Below are 20,298 nucleotides of genomic sequence, written 5' to 3'. Positions count from 1 at the left end.
TTATCCATTTTTCTATTCTTAGACATATATGTTCTTTATATTGCAGGATTGAAACAATAAGCACATGTGTAGAGAACACTTTTGACAGTTTTATTTTATTTTATTTTATTTTATTTTATTTTTTATTGGGTAAAATCCACATACCATAAAATTAACCATTTTACCATTTGAAATGTAAATTAAATGGCTCTGAAACCATCAGCACTGTATAATTCCAGAACATTTCATTACCTCAGAAGGAAACTCAATAAACGTTAATTGTCTTGTCTCTCCTACCCTGGGAAATAACCAATTTGCTTTCTAATTCAGTAGACTTACCTGTTCTGAACACTTCATATAAATGGAATCATACAAGATGTAGTCTTTTGTGTCTGGCTTTTTCACTTAGAATGTTTTCAAAGTTAATATCTATAACACCATGTATCAGTACTTTATACTAATAGATGATTAATTTTCTTGTGTGACTACATCTAATTATCTTTTTCCATTTAAAAGCTGATTGACATTTGGGTTATTCCCATTTTTTTGGCAAATAATGCTACTAGGAACATTCATGTACAAACTTTTATAGTAATACCTATTTTTAAGTAGTCTGGGTATATACTTAGGAGTTGCATTGTTGAATTATATAGTAAGTGTACTCAACTTTTTGTCTATTTTCCTGAGCTGTTTGCCACATCTCTTGCATGATTTTACATTCCCACCAGCAATACACAATGATTCCACTGTAGCCACAAAATCCAACACTTGCTTACTTGATTAAGAAAAAGAAATTACAGCCATTTGAAAGGATGTAGGATGTCGTATAATATCACTCATCATCAGGGAAATACAAATCATGGTTTTGAATTGAATTTGTCCAATGACTAATGATATTGAACATTTCTTTATGTGCTTGATGGCACTTACACATCTTTAAAAAAATGTCTACTCAAGTATTTTGTTCATTTAAAAATGTATAAGGCACATTTAAAAGCAAATAGACAAATGGCAGGAGTAAGTCCTATGTTTCAGTAAGCAAATAAATGTGCATGGATTAAACTCTCCAATTAAAAAGAAGAGAGTGGCAGTATCTTCTCTAACCACTTCCACTCAACACTGTCTAGAAATTGTAGCCAAGCAACTAGCATGGAAAATGAGATGAATATTCTACTTGTCCCTTCCTTGGATTCCTTGAGATAAGTGGCATCATTGTGTTATGATGAAGATCCTTCCTGACTTACAAGATTTGAAATATTAGTTTCACCCCCTTTTTGGAAGCTTCATTTACAAAAGAGATTCCTTACACTAACTGAAGTAGCCACAATGCCCATGTACCCTACTTCTTCAACCACGTATAATGATTGGAAAATATAATGGATAAATATGTGGGAAAATTACCTAAGTGAGCCTCTTCCACGTTCGTTGCCTTTGATGTTCAGCTTCAGAAGCTTATACAAGCCCTCCCTGAGCTCCTTGTTCTTGAGTGCATATACCATGGGGTTGAGGGCAGGAGGAATGACATTGTGTAGTACATTGAGTAGAACTGGGACAAGGGGAAACGTCATTGTTGCATTATGGGTGATAGAAATGACAATGACAACTGTGTAGAAGAATAGGATTAGGATGAGGTGGGAAGTGCAGGTACTTAGGGCTTTGGAAGCAGCTTCTGCTGAGTTCAGCTTCAGCACTGAGTGAAGTATCAAAACATATGATAAAAAAATCAAAGCCACATCACTCCCCATCAGTGTCCATGCCAGAAGTAGCTGGTAGATGCTGTTAATTGTCCTGTCATCACAGGATAAGCTAGTGACTCCAAGATTAGAGCACAGGCAGTGCTCAATTTGGTTCTGTGAGCAGTAGTGTCTCTGAGCAGCCAACACAGGCACTGGGATGGTAGTTAAGGTATTTCGGAGGGCCATGAGCACAGTTGCTTTGACCACAAAAGATTCAGTGATTATTGCTGGATAGTGTAGTGGTTTACAAATGGCTACATATCTATCTATAGCCATGCAGACAAAGATACCTGATTCCATGCCCACAAAACAATGTATGACATACATCTGAGCAAAACACTCAGGGAGACTGATGGCCTTGGCACTGAACCATAAGATGGCCAAAATCTTGGGCATGATGGTAGTAGCCAGTCCCATGTCTACCACAGCCAGGATCCCCAGGAAATGGTACATAGGTTGGTGCAGTGTGGCCTCCTGATTGATGATGATCAGGATAAGGATGTTGGCAGTGAGAGCTAAGAGGTAGAGCAGAGCCAGGGGCAGGGAGAGCCAGTGCTGCCAGGTGTGAATGCCTGGGAATCCCATCAGAATGAACTCAGAGACCTGGAACTTAGAGATGTTGGAATCCCCAGGATGCTGGAACATCCTTCCCTAAGAAGGAAAGTATTCAGGGTCATTATTCTTAATAACCTCTCTAATTATTTTTGAAAAGAAGGCACCGAGGTTTAAGTTTTAGAAATGGAGAAGTCTTCATCTTAATTATTCTGATACTACCACTATCATTTATTGGAAATTTCTAGCAAAACAGTAAACATGGTAGTTCATTCTACATGTTGCCTCAGCCAATCATCCTAAAAGCTCCATAGGCAGGACACATTATTTACATCTTCTCATAATTGAAGAATTGCACATTAGAATTGTCAGGACTTTGGTCATTATCTTCTGTCTGGTAAATCATGGAACCTGGAGAAGAGGAAAGTGCTCTGATACTTTCTCTAGACACCTAACATACACAGGGAAAATAGAGATGTTTATGTGTTGAGACACTTAAGTCACAGATCAGAATATAGATTACTGAAGAGAACTCTGTTTTGATTCAAGTACATGAGAATATTTTAAGTATTCATGAATACTATTTAATTTTATTTTTTTTAACATTTATTTATTATTGAGTGACAGAGAGAGAAGGGAATGAGCATGGGAAGGCAGAGAAAGGAAGAGATACAGAATCCAAAGCAGGCTCCAGGCTCTGAGCTGTTAGCAGAGAGCCAGACGTGGTTCTTGAACTCATAAACCGTGAGATCATGACCTGACCTGAAGTCAGACACTCAACCAACTGAGCCGCCCAGGCGCCCCTGAATACTATTTAATTTTAATTAAAATGTGTGAAGTAAGTTACCCTCTTTTTTTAGTGAGGAAAGTGATGTCCAGAATTGTGAATGACCTGCTCAAATCAAAGTAATTATAACAGAGAGAAATATGTTTCAGGTATCTCAGTATTCTTTAAATCCAGTTGTTTCTGGTTTCCTCTCTTTAACACATTTTTTCTTCTTGGAGCTGTACAGCTACTCACACTATAATAATTAAAGTGAATCTTTAATGAAAATGAGTTTGAGATAAATGGATAAATGTTTTTAAAACAAATGAATAAATTATTACCACATATCTAAGCAAATTCTTATATTTAAGCCTTTCTTTATTTTAATGTAAAAACTGAAACAAATTTTCATGAAGTAATTCTACCAAATACGTGTAATTTATTATTTATTTCCTTGCAATAATGGAAATTTTAAGGACTTAATAGAAACAGAATATTTTAAAAATAATCTGTTCAAAATTATAGTAGAGGATCAGTGTGGATTAGACTTGATGGATAAACTCACTGTAACTCATGTAAAAACTTTCCTTTACACTTATAGTGAAGAAAGGTAAATTAAAGGTGAAATTATATATACAAAGATATATATATACCTATGTATATATATATACATATATATATACTGCTTTATATCTGCTTTATATCTGTTATTTTTATAACATATTACTTTCAATTTTTTTAATTTTTATACCTTGATCTTTTATCTTTAATTTTGGATCTATTTGTCAAATATCTTGCAATCTTTGAGCATGAATTCACAGTTAATAAAAAGTCTTTGAAGCTGATGTGAAACTCCAGGTGATGATTGAGTCTCAGCAATTGGTAGGATTTACTTTGGTCCTCCTGGGGACCTCTTTGCTCCATTGTTGACATCCTTAGTTATCAGTGTTTATAGGTCTTTATTCAGAGACTTTTTTTAGAAAAGAATCCACATGGTTAATTCCTGGAGGAATATGTGATGGACTTCCAGTGTTCTTGGACACTCTGGGCCTCACACTTAAATATGAATATTGAATTCAGCCCTTTCATTCCCCCTTGCCCACATCGCAGTGGATGCATCTGCATGTATAGTACACGTTAATGTTTCCTCCCAGAACGACCAGGCATCATAAGATGATAATTAATGTTGTGTTGCATAGTGGATGAATCAGAGATATCAAGGTGTTCTTTATGCACTTTTCCAACCTACATTTCTCTTTTACCTTTATTCTCATAGAAGAAAGAAAGATTAGATACCTCAAAAAGCAACACTTTTTGGAAGTAGCAAAGCAACATAAGGCAAACTAATAATAATGTTCCTTGAAGATGGTTCTGGTGTCATCACAGATCAGGCAAGACTAGAGGGAAAGGGCAACTAAGCTAACTTTTGGTGGAGATCAGGAAAGTTTTCAAAGAGGAAAAGACAAATGCTCTTAGACCTGAAACGTGATTAGGATTCTGCCAGGTCAGCTATCTGTTATAATGCTGTTTGCTCTTTCCTACTCAGCTCACGTTGGTAATTTTGGCATTTCATTTGGCACCCCTCCAATCTATTTTGTGTCCTCCCACCACCGAATCCAGCTGCATTCATCACCTTCTTTAGAAGAACAACTGTTTCTCAGAGAGAGAGACCCACCCCTTAAATGTTCTTAATATCAAATAATTGGAAAAGTGGCAGGCTTTGTAGGTGAGGAGTATATTTGCCAATGGATCAATCTCTTTTTTCTATTCTAACTTGATGGTATTGTAAAAACCTACTGATGTTCTTGTGTCAGTCAGTTTAACCAAACCATTTATACATTAAATACACATTATATTTATATTTATTTTTATTTTTATATTTGTATTTGCAGTGTTTAGCAAGACAATGTGCACGTGTTAGATATCAACAGGGGTTTGTGAGTGAATGAATGACTAATGTAAAAATAACTCAAACTTCATAATAGACTTTGAGTATTCTTATAGGCAGTCAAAATACTATTTTTTGTAGAGTATAATTTTTTGGAGAAGAGTATAGGAAGCTGAACTATAATGTGTACTTCATAAATTTATAGAAAACCTAAATTTCAAAAAAAGTCCCCATTATGAAATAGATAAATCAGAAGAAACATAAAAAAGCAGAGAAATAATAAGGCAGCAAGAAAAACGAATGTTTTGGATTGAGAAATAAGGGTCAATTAAGTAACATATACTACATTTGGTTCACAACTCATAGTGATTTTATATACAAACTTATGCTATAAAAATATATGCATATATATATATATAAATAAAAATATTTTTGAACAAGATGTGCAAAGCAAACCATACACAAAGTATGCACAAAGACTTTTGGTTAACAAAAGTCATACATACACACTAAATGCATACCCCAAAACTAGTCCAGAGATATTAATGTCAGACAAGAATGAGACCAAACAAGCAAGTTTTGGATCAAGATCACTTTTGAGAGACAAGATTACATGCTTGACACAGTTCTATTCTCTATGATTCTACAAAGTGTTTCATTTGCAGGTATGAAATGATTTTCCATTTACAAAATAATAGAAAACTCTGAAATAACATTTTTCACTTTATTAAGCCACAGTGGAAAATTCAAAAGTGGGGAATTCACTTAAATATATTGAAACTCATTAGCTAATCTTCAGTTTCTTGTATAGCAATCATCTGCCATTTCTTGTATAGATTTAAATTGCATTGAAGCTCATAATTGCAACACTAACAAAAGCCTTGTAATGTACAGTACAGATAGAATAATAACATGAGTTTACAGTATTAGCATCTTCCCTTACTCACCAATATTGTCATCATTTCTTTTTGTCAGTCTTGTAAATTTCTACTTAATGTTTGTATACATTATATTTTTCATATTTCATTTCAAAATTATTATTAAGAAACAAAACTATAATAATTCATATGTATATGTATTTATACATATATATGTGTGTGTGTGTAACTAATTACTATGGAAATGCAATAGACTTTGAAATGCATCGACTGATGTAATTTGACCTGTGTCAAAGATGTTGAAAAAAATAGGATCATTTCTCATTTCTCCCTCTCAATACTTTTGAACTCTTGGTGTCAACTCTTGGCACCAGGTGTTCATGCAACAGGAGAATGTAGAATACCCATAGAGTGAGAACAGGAATTATGTCTCTTAGATTACATGTACTCCATTCTTAAGAACATATTTTTATATCTGAGATAAATATCCTTTTTATGTTTCTTGTGTTTCCTTTGGATAATTCTACTGTGATTACTATAACTGGTATTATTGTTATATAAGTCATTTAGGTTAATCTTCAATGCATTTTTAAAATCTCAGCTAAAGGGGCGCCTGGGTGGCTCAGTCGGTTAAGCATCCGACTTCAGCTCAGGTCACAATCTCGCGGTCCGTGAGTCTGAGCCCCACTTCGGGTCTGGGCTGATGGCTCAGAGCCTGGAGCCTGCTTCTGATTCTGTGTCTCCCTCTCTCTCTGCCCCTCCCCTGCTCATGCTCTGTCTCTCTCTGTCTCAAAAATAAATAAAAACGGTAAAATAAAATAAAATAAATTAAATAAAATCTCAGCTAAAGATCCGAATTAACTGAGTAATATAGCATTAACCACCAATTACATTAGAATTTTTCTAAAACAAATTTCAGTAATTTCAATACACTATAATTTAATTTTTCTCTAAGGAAAATGGACTCATATTATGCTATGGGTGGGCAAATATGTAGAAGTAGTAACATCAACACAGGAATATCACCACTTATAAAGTACAATTTTACATCATCTATTGTCTACTCTCTTTCCCAAACCCCATAAACAGGAAATTTGTTTCCTCACTAGACTGTCCTCAGGGTAACCTAATGCTCTTCTTTCAATATGACAGTGGGTTCCTCCAAGTAGGTTTTGTTATATAAAATGGAAGATACACATCACAAATAAATCTCTCTAGAAATGTAGCAAGTTGGATTACCATTCTGAGAACAAGGAGAAGGCAGGTAAAGAGCAAGAGTGTTCTGACCATGACTGAGAACTATTCTCTAGCTCACCACCATTTCCTCGTATCATATGGGGTGATTCATACTTAACTTCTGCTGAACAGGAACAGTGATTCCTATTTGGTTAGGAAGATAAAAGATATTCATAACATCATGGAAATTTAGTTGCACTGAATTGTAACCTGAGAATTGGGGAAATAAACATTTTTAAGAAAACCCAACCTTTGACAACATTTATGCCTTCAAATGGGTGGATGGAATCAAACCTGTAATTCTCAAATAGAAATCAATTCAATTCATATACTCTCAAAGACTCTCCCTAATTTATCTCAGTACTAACAAAAACAACAAGAATTTTGTCAGTTCCACTTTTGTGCTTTCTTTAATACCTTAGTTTCTGAACAGCAAAAACAGTGAGTAGAATGCAATCTGGTCCAGGTGTTCAGGGTATGGGTCAAAAACATTATGATTCTACCATATATGTACATTCACAGCCTGAAAACTCTAAATCCCTTGATATCTGTACCATTGAACTGAATCTTTAGAGAAATATATGTGTTATTTATCCCAAAGGAATATTGCACAACATTTGGAGATATAGGTTCTGGTATTGGAGTCAAGTAAGAGTGGAAGCTTTACATTTTCTTAAGTAAAATAAATCTTTAAATTGTTATTAATATCCATTTTACTTAAACATTGTGTAAATTAAGGTGTATAATATGATAATTTGGTACATTTATATGCCGTAATATGATGTTCAAGGTAGCAACAATTAGCACCTATATGATGTTACATAATTATTCTTTCTTTTCACTGGTATAACAAAGTTGTAGTCCCTTAGCCAGTTTGTTAATTTTAAATATTGTAAATCAAGGGGAGAGAAAAAAGTAACAACTTAGGCTGCCATGATTCTGACATTATGTAAGCTTTACATTCGTACTGTCTATAAGGTCATATACAAATAAAATAATAATTTTACATGCATATACCTATATCTCTGTACTTGTGTGAGAAAAGTATTGGGTGGGGGATGGAAATGAAGGTAATTTCAATAAATATTAGCAATTTTAATATTTATTGAGAATTTTGTTTCTTTCTGTGAAAGACGTTAGGACCACAGTTGAAAGCACTTAAAATGTTTCAGAAAGTTTGATATACTCTCGCATACATTCATGTCTTTTTTATTGGTTTATTTTCTTTTTTTCTAAGTGAGGCTGATGATAAATATTATGGCACTGTAGAATTTCATTCAAAGGTCAGGCTTATTATGCATACATATTAAGTAAGAATATTTAGACACCCAAATTTTGAGATAATAATGATGATGGTGATGATAGCAACATATCTGATTTTAGTTATTAATAATGTTAATTAGATAATAAGATTCATTCCTGTATATTTGTATTCATTGGAAAAAGAAAATTATTTTGGAGGAAGATAAATAGAACTCTCAAATTCCATAATTTAGGGGTAAATTTTGATTTCTTTTAATAAATATTTACTATACGTTTTGGAAAAAAGGTTTGGGTAATACAATATTAACATATAAGTTCTGCCATTTTCAATGGACATGTAATAAGCATTAACAGGATTATTCAGTAGTATTATGACTACATAAAAGTACATCACATGTACTTATACCATTCCTTTAACCATTTTCCCCTTTAATCATATTTAATTTTTTTATTTCACAAGCTATGTAACAACAAATATATATGGAGATAACACTTTTTGCACGGTTTTCGACTTTATAATCTTATTTTATTGAGGTAAAATTCACATATCATCTATTACCCATTTAAATCAATTAATGTGCATAATTAAGTGGCTTTTAGTACGTTTCCAATGCTGTGTTACCATCAGAAATATATAACTCCAGAAAGGATTCAGTCCCAAACAAAACCAGAAAACAAAACAAAACAAAACCTTCATAATCATTAATCAGTACACCATTTTGACCCATCCTTCCAGTCCTGTGCAACAAATAATTTGCTTTCTAGTTCAATGGACTTACTTATTCTGGACATACCAAATAAATGGAATTTTGCATACATGTACAACTGGTAGCTTTTTGTGTCTGGCTTTTTTCACTCAGCACAGTGCTTACAAAGTTAAGCCATGTAACAGCATGGATGAGTACTTTATCCTATTTATGGATGAATAATAATGCCTTGTATGAATATGCCTCAACCTGTTTGTCTATTAGGCTGCTGATAGACATTTCCATTCTTTCCTTTTTTTTGGCTAATATTGCTATTATGAGCATTTGTGTATAAGTTATTGTTATAATATTAGTTGTCATTCATTTGGGTATATACTTAGAGGTTGAACTGCTGAGTCATATGGTAATTGCGTTCAAATTCCTGAATAAATATCAAACTGCTTTCCACATCTCATGCATGATTTTATATTCTCACTAACAATGTATGAGGATTGTAATATTTACACAAAATCTCCAACACTGGCTAATTTAAAAAATTACAGCCATTTTAGGGGCACCTGGGTGGCTCAGTCACTTGAGCGTCCGACTTCAGCTCAGGTCATGATCTCAAGGTTGACGAGTTCGAGCCCCACCTTGGGCTCTGTGCTGACAGCTCAGAGCCTGGAGCCTGCTTCGGATCTGTGTCTCCCCGTCTCTCGGCCCCTCCCCACTCATGCTCTGTCTCTCTCTCAAAAATAAACTTAAAAAAAATTACAGCCATTTTAGGGGACATATGGGGTCTATTGTGGTTTCATTTGAATTTGTCTAATGACAAACAAGATGAGCATGTCTTTATGTGCTTGATGGCAATTGCACATCTTCTTTAGAGAAATGTTTATTCAAGTACTTTTGTCCACTTAAAAATATATATGACACATTAGAAAGCAAAAGACAAATGGCAGTATCAGTATCAGTATCACTACTTACACCAATGCATGTCAATTAAACTCCAATTTAAAAAAGATTGGCAGATATCTGTTCTAACTACCTCAGTTACACATTGTCTAGAAGTTTTAGCTAGGGAAACCAGGTAAAAAAGTGAGATGCATATTCTATTCATCCCTCCCTTGGATTCCTTGAGATAATAAGCATCATTTTGTTCATCTGGAAATCATTCTTGACAACGAATGTTTCAAATGTAGTTACCACTTTATATTTTGAAGTTTCATTTTCACCAGATTTCTTATACTGAGTAGTTGCCAGATGATATGTTCCTTAGTTCTTTCTGCAATATACAGTGTTTGAGAATATAATCGATGAATTAATATGAAAATTAAAAGTGAGCCTCATGGTCATGTTAGTTGCCCTTAGTGTTTAGCTTTAGAAACTTATGCAAGCCCTGTCTCAGCTCCTTATTCTTGAGTGCATACACCATGGGGTTGAGGGCAGGAGGAATGGTATTTTGAAGTACATTGAGAAGAACTGGGACAAGGGGAAGCGTGATTGCTTCACTATGGGTGATGGAAATGACAATGACAACTGTGTAGAAGAATAGGATTAGGATGAAGTGGGAAGTGCAGGTACTTAGGGCTTTGGAAGCAGCTTCTGGTGAGTTCAGCTTCAGCACTGAGTGAAGTATCAAAACATACGATAAAAAAATCAAAGCCATGTCATTCCCCATCAATGCCCATGCCAGAAATAGCTGGTAGATGCTGTTGATTGTCCTGTCATCACAGGATAAGCTAATGACTCCATGGTGAGAGCACAGGCAGTGCTCAATTTGGTTCTGTGAGCAGTAGTGTCTCTGAGCGGCCAACACAGGCACTGGGATGGTAGTTAGGGTATTTCGGAGGGCCATGAGCACAGTTGCTTTGACCACAAAAGATTCAGTGATTATTGCTGGATAGTGTAGTGGTTTACAAATGGCTACATATCTATCTATAGCCATACAGACAAAGATACCTGACTCCATGCCCATGAAGCAATGTATAGCATACATCTGAGCAAAACACTCAGGGAGACTGATGGCCTTAGCGTTGAACCATAAAATAGCCAAAATTTTGGGCATGATGTTGGTACCCAGACCCATGTCTACTACCGCCAGGACCCCTAGGAAATAGTACATAGGCTGATGCAGTGTGGCCTCCTGATTGATGATGATCAGGATAAGGATGTTGGCAGTGAGAGCTAAGAGGTAGAGCAGAGCCAGGGGCAGGGAGAGCCAGTGCTGCCAGGTGTGAATGCCTGGGAATCCCATCAGAATGAACTCAGAGACCTGGAACTTAGAGATGTTGGAATCTCCGGGATGCTGGAACATCCTTCCCTAAGAGGGAAAATATTCAGTCATTATTCTTTTATTTTAAATGTTTATGTGTTTTTGAAAGAGAGAGAGACAGAGACAAGGAGAGAGAGAGAGAGAGAGAGAGAGAGAGAGAGAGAGAGAGAGGACAATTGAGGAAGAGGCAGAGAGGGAAACACAGAATCCAAAACAAGCTTCAAACTCCAAGCTGTCAGCACAGAGCCCAAGGGAGGATCAAACCCATGAACCACTAGGTCATGACCTAAGCCAAGTCAGACATTTAACTGACTGAGCCACCAGGGGCTCCAGGGTCATTATTTTTAATAACCTCTCTGATTACATTTGGAAAGAAGTTATCCATGTTTAAGATGTTGAAATTGAGGATTCTTCATTTTCATCATTCTGATCCTGCCATTTATATTTATGGACACTTCTAGCGAAATGAAAACTGTGATAGCACTTTCTATGTGTTAAGTCAGTTAATCATCCTAAAAGCTCCATAAGACAGAACATATTATTTACACCCTTCCAGAATTGAAGAATTGCACAGAATTTTCAGGACCTTGGTCATTATCTTCTGTCTGGTAAATCATGGTGCCTGAATAAGAGAAAAGTGATCTGATACCACAAGCTGGCCTCTTCACTTTGATTTTGCTATGGGGTTACTTTCTTTACAGACTGTTTGACTCATCCTTCCAGCTCTGGGCAACTAATAATTTGCAGGTATAGAATGAGAGTACAGAATGAGAGTAGAGATTTTTAGGCATTGAGAGAGTACAGAATGAGAATAGAATGTTTAGGCATTAAGACATTTAGGTCATGGATCAGGTTATAGATTTTGAAAATTACTGCATTTACTCAGGTACATGGGATTTTTTGAGGTATCCATGAATATTATTTAGTTTTAATGAAAATGCATGGAGTAAATTAGTATACCCAATTTTTTTGTGAAGAAACAAATTTCCAAAATTTCTAATTACTTACCCAAATCCAAGTAACTAGAACAGAGAGAAATGTGTTTCAGGAATCTCAGTGTTCTTTAAAACCAATTGATTCAAGTTTTGAGTAACTTTCTCCTATTTCTACATACTTTTCCTCTTGGAGCCAAGTAGATCCTCTCACTGTAATGAGTAATACATGTTTTTGAGAAAATGAGTTTGAGATAAGTGTTTTAAATCATATTACTGAATTACTGTATATCTAAACAATTCCTTAATTCAATAATTTCTTCATTAAGAGGTAAAAGTGAAACAGAATTTTATGATGTACTTCTACCAAATATAGGCTATTTATTATTATTTCCCTTAAAACTGGACATATTAAGAACTTAATATAAAAACAGAATATTTGGAAGATATTGTGGTTCAAATTATAGTATCTACAGAAGAGCAGTGTATAAATAGACATGACACATATATTCTTCCTCACCCAAGTAAACACATTCTATTATATATATATCATAATGAAGAGTTGTATATTAAGAATATATGTATTTATGTAAATATACCTATTCTGTTTTATATCTGTTATTTTCATAAGATATTACTTTCAATTTTTTAAATTTTTATAGCTTGCTCTTTTATCTTTAATTTTGGATCTATTTGTCAAATATCTTGGAATCTTTGAGCATGAATTCACAGTTAATAAAAAGTCTTTGAAGCTGATGTGAAACTCCAGGTGATGATTGAGTCTCAGCAATTGGTAGGATTTACTTTGGTCCTCTTGGGGACCTCTTTGCCCCATTGTTGACATCCTTAGTTATCAGTGTTTATAGGTCTTTATTCAGAGACTTTTTTTAGAAAAGAATCCACATGGTTAATTCCTGGAGGAATATGTGATGGACTTCCAGTGTTCTTGGACACTCTGGGCCTCACACTTAAATATGAATATTGAATTCAGCCCTTTCATTCCCCCTTGCCCACATCGCAGTGGATGCATCTGCATGTGTAGTACACGTTAATGTTTCCTCCCAGAATGACCAGGCATCATAAGATGATAATTAATGTTGTGTTGCATAGTGGATGAGTCAGAGATGTCAAGTTGTTCTTTATGCATTTTTCCAACCTACATTTCTCTTTTACCATAATTCGTATAGGAGAATGAAAGATTAGATACTTCAAAAAGCAACACTTTTTGGAAGTAGCAAAGCAACATAAGGCAAACTAATTAATAAGAATGCTCCTTGAATACTGTCCTGGTGTCATCACAGATCAGTCAAGACTAGAGGGATGATATGGTTTTCCACTCACAAATTAATAGAAGACTCTGAAGTAATATTTTCAATTTATTCATCCAAGATGGAAAATGCAAAGTGGGGAATTCACTGGAATATGTTGCAACTCATTAGCTAATCCACAATACCTTGCATAGCGGTATTAATGTGCATTTAGGCTAATAATTGCAAGACTCTCAAAAGCCTTATAATTTGTATTATAGATAAAGGATAGTAGGAGTTTGCAATATTAAAATTTGATTTCTTACATACTAAAATTGTCATCAAGTCTCTTTGTGAGGGCTGTAAATTTCTCCTTAGTATTTATAGATAATTATATTTCATGTTTCTTTTAAAAATTATTGAGGTACAAATCTGCAACAACTTATATCCATGTATATATACTATGTATTTGCACACACATAACATTTGATTACTGCATATGTATGATAGATTTGAAATGTTTTATTTATTAGTATTTGATGAGTGTTACTAGTTGTCAAGATGTTGAAAATAGGATCATTCTTCATTTATTTCTCTGTTTTTTGAATAGTCAATTCTTGACTCAATGCAAGAAAAGAAAGTAGAAAATGAGCAAAAGCATACAAACCCATAAATTGAGTTTAAGAAATCTGTCTCTGATATTACTTGTGCTCCATTCTTAAGAATATATTTCTTCTATGAGATAAATATTTATTTTCCTTGTGTTTCCTTTTTATAGTTCTAGTGGTGATTACTCTAATGGTTTTAATATTACCTGAGAGATTTCCGTCCACCTTCAATACATTTGCCAAATTCTCAGTTAAAGCTCCAAGTTAATACCATATAATATAGCAATAACCACAAATCATAGCACATCTTTTCCATAACAATTTAAATGATTTCAATACATTATAACTTAATTTTTCTGCAAGGAAAATGTACAGGTATATTGAAGTAGTAGCATTAACACACAAATATAGCTGTTTATATGGTAAACTTTTTTATCATCTATTATCTGTTTTCATTTTCAAACTCCATAGACAATAAGCATGTTTCCTCACTGGATGGTCCTTATTTTACAACCCTGAGTGTTCTTTCAATATGACAGAGGTTTCCTCCAAGTAGGTTTTGCTATCTAGAATGGAAGAAGCATAGTGACAAATAAATCTCTCTAGGAATGAAGCAAGTAAATTAGATTCTCATTCCAAGACAATGGAATGACAGGTGAAAAGCAAGAATGTTCTGACCATGACTGAAAACTAGTCTCTAGCTCTTCATTTCTTCTGGTCATGGGGATGATTCATATCTCACTTCTGCTACAACAGGGCCAGTGATTCCTGTTTGGTTAGGGAGATAACATACATATTCATAATCGTGAGGGAAAATTACACTGAATGGTACTCTGAGAATTGAGGAAATGAACATTGTAAAGAAAATCCAATCATTTATGGCATTAATGCCTTCAAATTGATGGATGGAACCAAACCTGTGTTTGTGAATTTATAATAATCAATTCATATATCCTCAAAGCCTGGCTCCTATTTATCTCAGTACTGACAAGTTTATTAAATCCTGTCATTAGTCTCACTTTTGATGTCCTTTAGTACCTTAGTTTCTCTGTAGAAGACAGATGAATGAAATCTGGTCCAAGTGTTGAGGTAAAAAACGTCCTGATGCTATGTATATGTGCAAGCCTCCACCTCTAAATCTCTTGATGTCTGTACCACTGAATTGAATCTTTAAATAACAATGTTGTTATGTCTCCCAAGGGTATATTGCACCATATTAGAGACACAGACGCTGGTATAAGAGTCAAACTAACCCTTACTGAAGTAGAAAAAGAGAAGCTTTACATTCTTACCACTTATGAGATGGTGCACAAATAAGAGAATAATTTAATATGCATGAATATTGGTGTACTTGTGTGTGAAGAATTATGCATGGGGGGTGAGAATGAGACAGGAAATTTTAATGAAAGTTAGTGATTTTAATATTCATTGAGAATTTCGTTTCTTTTAGTGTCAAGTTCTTCAGGACACAAGTTGACAGCATTTAAATTTTTCACAAAGTTTCAATCACCATCATACACATTTATGTGTTCTTTAATTGTTTATTTCACCTTACAGTGACAATGTTTATGAATATTATGGCATTGTAGAAATTCAGGCTCAGGTTTATTACGCCTACATATTAGGGCAAGAATATTTTGATGCTGCAATAAATAATAAAAATTTGAGATATTAATGATGATGGTGATAATAGCAATTATAAAATGTAATATCCGATTTTATTTTTATGACTTTTATTAGATAACGAGTAATGCTTATATATTTTTATTGACGGAAAAAACTAAAATGAGTTTGGAATAGATAAACAAAACTCATATTCTATAATGTAGAGGTAACTTCTAATACATTTCTTAATACACTTTTGCTATATATGTTTTTGAAGAAAGTTTGGATAATACCATATTAAAATAAATTCTGCCATTTTCAATTGACATTATATAAGAATCACATTCAAAATAGGATTATTCATTAATATTATGATTATATAACATTACATAATATGTATTTACATAATTTTTAAACCATTTCCTACTCTTAGACATACATATTTCTTTATTTTGCTGGAAATGATCAACAAATACATATGTAGAGAAAATTTTTAGCACTTTTTTCATTTAATCTTTTCTTTTTGAGGGGCAAAACTCACAAACCATAAAATTACCCAGTTAAACTGTTTGAAAATGTACAATTGGGTGGATTAAAGTACATTCTCAATGCTGTGCAAGTATTAGCACTTTATAATTCCAAAATATTTCTGTTAGCTCAGAAGAAAATACCATAACAATTAGTCATTCCCTATTCTCCTGTCTCTCTTGCCCCTGACAATAACTAATACGCTCTCTGATTCAATAGATCACCTATTTTGGACATCCAATAACTGTAATCATGAAACATGTAACTTTTATGTTTAATTTTTTTCTAGTAGCATAATGTTTTCAAAGCTCACCTCTGTAATTGCATGTATCAGTATTTCATCCTTTTTATGGATAAATAATAATGCCTTGTGGATGAATATGTCTCAGCCTGTTCATTCATTAGGCAGCTGATGAACATTTGGGTTCTTTTGATACTAAGGGTTTGAACTGATTAGTCATATGGTAGTTGTTTTCAACTTTTTGAGTAATTTTTGAACTGTCTTAACATCTCCTGTATGATTTTATATTCCCATCAGCAATGTGTGAGTACACCAGTATTTCCACAAAATCTCTGACACTGACTAATTGAAAAGAATTAAAGCCATTTTTGTGAGAACAAACTGAGGGCTGATGGGGGGTGGGAGGGAGGGGAGGGTGGGTGATGGGTATTGAAGAGGGCGTCTTTTGGGATGAGCACTGGGTGTTGTATAGAAACCAATTTGACAATAAATTTCATATATTTAAAAAAATAAAGCCATTTTTGATCATATTATTTATTGTTTTGGTGTTGAGTTATATAAGTTCTTTATACATTTTAGATATTACCCTGATTTATATATCATTTGAAAATATTTTTTCCCATTCAATAGGTTGCCTTTTTGGTTTGTTGATGGTTTTCTTTAGTCTGTGAAAGACTATTTTGGTTCATTTGTGGTTTTGTTTCACTTGCTTAAGAACATATCTAGAAAAAAGTTGCTAAGGCCAATGCCAAAGAAATTACTGCATATGTTTTCTTCTAGAAGTTTTATGATTTCAGGTCTCACAGTTAGGTCTTTAATCCATTTTAAGTTTATTGTGTGTAGGGTATAAGATAGTGGTCCGGTTTTATTCTTTTGCATGTAGCTGCCCAGTTTTCCAAACACCATCTTTTGAAGAGACTATATTTTCCCCATTGAATATTCTTGCCTTCTCTGTTATAGATTCATTGACCATATAAGCATGGGTTACATTCTGGGTTCTCTATTCTGTTCCATTGATCCCTGTGTCTATTTTTGTGCCAGTGCCATATTGTTTTGATTACTACAGCTTTGTAGCATATCTTGAAATTTGATACCTCCAGCTTTGTTCTGCCTTCTCAAAATTACTTTGTTAGCTTAGGTCTTTGTGATTTCATACAAATTTTCGGATTATTTGTTCTAGTTCTGTGAAAAATGTTGGTATTTTGATAGGCATTGGATTGAATCTATAGATTGCTTTGGGTAGTATGGACATTTTAACAATATTGGTTCTTCCAAACTATAAGTATGGAATATCTTTCCATTTGCTTGTATCATCTTCAATTTCTTTCATCAGTGTCTTATAATTTTCAAAGTACAAGATACTAAAAAAAAAACCTCTGGTGGGAATGCAAATTGGTACAGCCACTTGGGAAAACACTATGGTGGTTCCTCAAAAAATTAAAAATAGAATTACCATATAATTCAGTAATTCCACGTCTAAGTATTTACTCAAAGAAAATGAAAACACAAATTCAAAAACATATATATGCACCCCTGTGTCTTTTTGCCATAATATTTACAATAGCCAAGATATGGAAGCAACCCAAGTGTCCATAGATGAATGGAGAAAGAACATGTAGTATATATATACAATGAAATATTACTTGCCATAAAAAAGAATGAGCTCTTTCAATTTGCAACAACATGGAAGGACCTAGAGGGTATAATGTTAAGAGCAATGTCAGCCAGAGAAAAATAAATACCATATGATTTCACTTATATGTGGAATTTAAGAAACAAAACAAATGAACTAACAAAGAAAATGGAGACAAGCAAGCAAACAAACAAAAATCCACTCTTAAATACGGAGAACAAATTGTTTGCCAGAGGAAGGTAAGGGAGGAGGGGATAGGGGAAATAGATAAAGGAGATTAAGAGTGCACTTATCGTGATGATAACTGAATAATGTTTTCAATCATTATATTGTACACCTGAGACTAATATAACACTGTATGTTAATTATACTTCAACAACAACAACAACAACAACAGCAAAGAATTAAGGCCAATTTAGAGGATATAGTGCTATCTTGTGGTTTTGATTTGAATTCGTCTAATGACTAATGATGTTGAGCATTCCTTCATGTGCTTGAAGGAAATTGCACATCTTCTTTACAGAAATGTCTATTCAAGTCCTTTGCTAATTTTAAAAGATATAAGACACATTAGAAAGCATATATACAAACGGCAGAAATTGGTACTATGTTATTACTAAGCAAATTAATATGCGTGGACTAAACTCTTCCATTAAAAAGAAGAGACTGGCATATATCTGCCTTAGCCACCTCATTCAACATTGTCTAGAAGTTCTAGCCAGGGCAACTAGGTAGGAAAATGAGATGCATATTGCACTTGTCCCTTGGAATCCTTGAGACAATCAGCATCATTGTGTTATGGCAAAAAACTTTTCTGACTACCAAGATTTCAAATATTTGTATCTCCCCTTTTTGTGAAGTTTCACTTTCACCACAGTTTCCTTATACTAAATGAAAGTTGCCAGTGTACATGTTCCTTAGTTCTTCTGCCATGTGTAATGATTGGATAATATGATGGATAAATATGTGGGAGAATTATCTAAGTGAGCCCATTCTCAGGGTTAGTTCTCCTTGTCCATCTTCAGAACCTTATACAAGCCCTGCCTAAGCTCCCTGTTCTTGAGTGCATACACCATGGGGTTGAGGGCAGGAGGAATGACATTGTGTAATACATTGAGGAGAACTGGGACAAGGGGAAGCGTCATTGCTGCATTATGGGTGATGGAAATGACAACAATGACTGTGTAAAAGAACAAAATGAGGATGAGGTGGGAAGTGCAGGTACTTAGGGCTTTGGAAGCAGCTTCTGCTGAGTTCAGCTTTAGCACCGAGTGAAGTATCAAAGCATATGATAAAAAAATCAAAGCCAGGTCACTCCCCATCAGTGTCCATGCCAGAAGTAGCTGGTAGACGCTGTTGATTGTCCTGTCATCACAGGATAAGCTAGTGACTCCAAGATTAGAGCACAGGCAGTGCTCAATTTGGTTCTGTGAGCAGTAGTGTCTCTGAGCAGCCAACACAGGCACTGGGATGGTAGCCAGGCTGTTTCTAAGTGCCATGAACACAGTTGCCTTGACCACAAAAGAATCAGTAACTATTGCTGGATAGCGTAGTGGTTTGCAAATGGCTATATATCTATCTATAGCCATACAGACAAAGATACCTGATTCCATGGCTACAAAACAATGTATGACATACATCTGAGCAAAACACTCAGGGAGACTGATGGCCTTGGCACTGAACCATAAGATGGCCAAAATCTTGGGCATGATGGTGGTAGCCAGTCCCATGTCTACAACAGCCAGGACACCTAGGAAAAAGTACATAGGCTGATGCAGTGTGGCCTCCTGATTGATGATGATCAGGATAAGGATGTTGGCAGTGAGAGCTAAGAGGTAGAGCAGAGCCAGGGGCAGGGAGAGCCAGTGCTGCCAGGTGTGAATGCCTGGGAATCCCATCAGAATGAACTCAGAGACCTGGAACTTAGAGATGTTGGAATCTCCAGGATGCTGGAACATCCTTCACTAAGGGAAGAAAACATTCAAAGTTACTGTACTTAATATCACAAACACTGTAAGTATTTGAAAAGGAGTTATCTGGGTTCATGAGATTAAAAGGGGTATTCATCTTCATTATTCTCATTTCAGCACTAACATTTGTGTGATATTGTTACAAAACTGGAATGTTGGTAACACATTTCAAATTAGGAGTCATTCAATCATCACAAATACTCTATAAAGCAAGTTGTAAGATTTCAACTCTCTGATAATTGAGGAATAGAACAGTATAGCAATAGGGTCTTGCT

The 20,298-nt window shown here is 34.6% G+C and overlaps 3 protein-coding genes across 4 annotated transcripts; all 3 read right to left on the bottom strand.

The window, feature by feature from the left end:
• Window positions 1–1,376: 1,376 nt before the first annotated feature.
• Window positions 1,377–2,360, bottom strand: LOC122201237 (putative olfactory receptor 56B2). Its single transcript, XM_042907153.1, has one exon. It carries the CDS (start codon window positions 2,358–2,360, stop codon window positions 1,377–1,379), a length of 984 nt encoding a protein of 327 aa, XP_042763087.1.
• A 7,981-nt stretch (window positions 2,361–10,341) lies between these two features.
• Window positions 10,342–11,301, bottom strand: LOC122200920 (putative olfactory receptor 56B2). Its single transcript, XM_042906696.1, has one exon. It carries the CDS (start codon window positions 11,299–11,301, stop codon window positions 10,342–10,344), a length of 960 nt encoding a protein of 319 aa, XP_042762630.1.
• A 7,753-nt stretch (window positions 11,302–19,054) lies between these two features.
• On the bottom strand, window positions 19,055–20,207 carry LOC122200913 (putative olfactory receptor 56B2). Of its 2 annotated transcripts, XM_042906691.1 has the most exons (2): window positions 20,189–20,207; window positions 19,055–19,992 (listed from the first exon to the last, which is right to left on the bottom strand). In XM_042906691.1, exons 1-2 carry the CDS (start codon window positions 20,205–20,207, stop codon window positions 19,055–19,057), a joined length of 957 nt encoding a protein of 318 aa, XP_042762625.1. The 2 variants fall into 2 exon arrangements, with proteins under 2 accessions (XP_042762625.1, XP_042762624.1); XM_042906690.1 differs by lacking the exon at window positions 20,189–20,207 and having other exon boundaries at window positions 19,055–20,011.
• Window positions 20,208–20,298: the final 91 nt, after the last annotated feature.

This window comes from Panthera leo, chromosome D1 (genome assembly GCF_018350215.1).
Source record: "Panthera leo isolate Ple1 chromosome D1, P.leo_Ple1_pat1.1, whole genome shotgun sequence".
Classification (NCBI taxonomy): Eukaryota; Metazoa; Chordata; class Mammalia; order Carnivora; family Felidae; genus Panthera; species Panthera leo.
This window is presented reverse-complemented; position numbering and strand designations above follow the sequence as displayed.

What these genes read in the sequence shown, in the direction of transcription:
- LOC122200920 (XM_042906696.1), bottom strand. Translation starts at nt 11,301, where the DNA reads ATGTTCCAGCATCCCGGAGATTCCAACATCTCTAAGTTCCAGGTCTCT.
- LOC122201237 (XM_042907153.1), bottom strand. Translation starts at nt 2,360, where the DNA reads ATGTTCCAGCATCCTGGGGATTCCAACATCTCTAAGTTCCAGGTCTCT.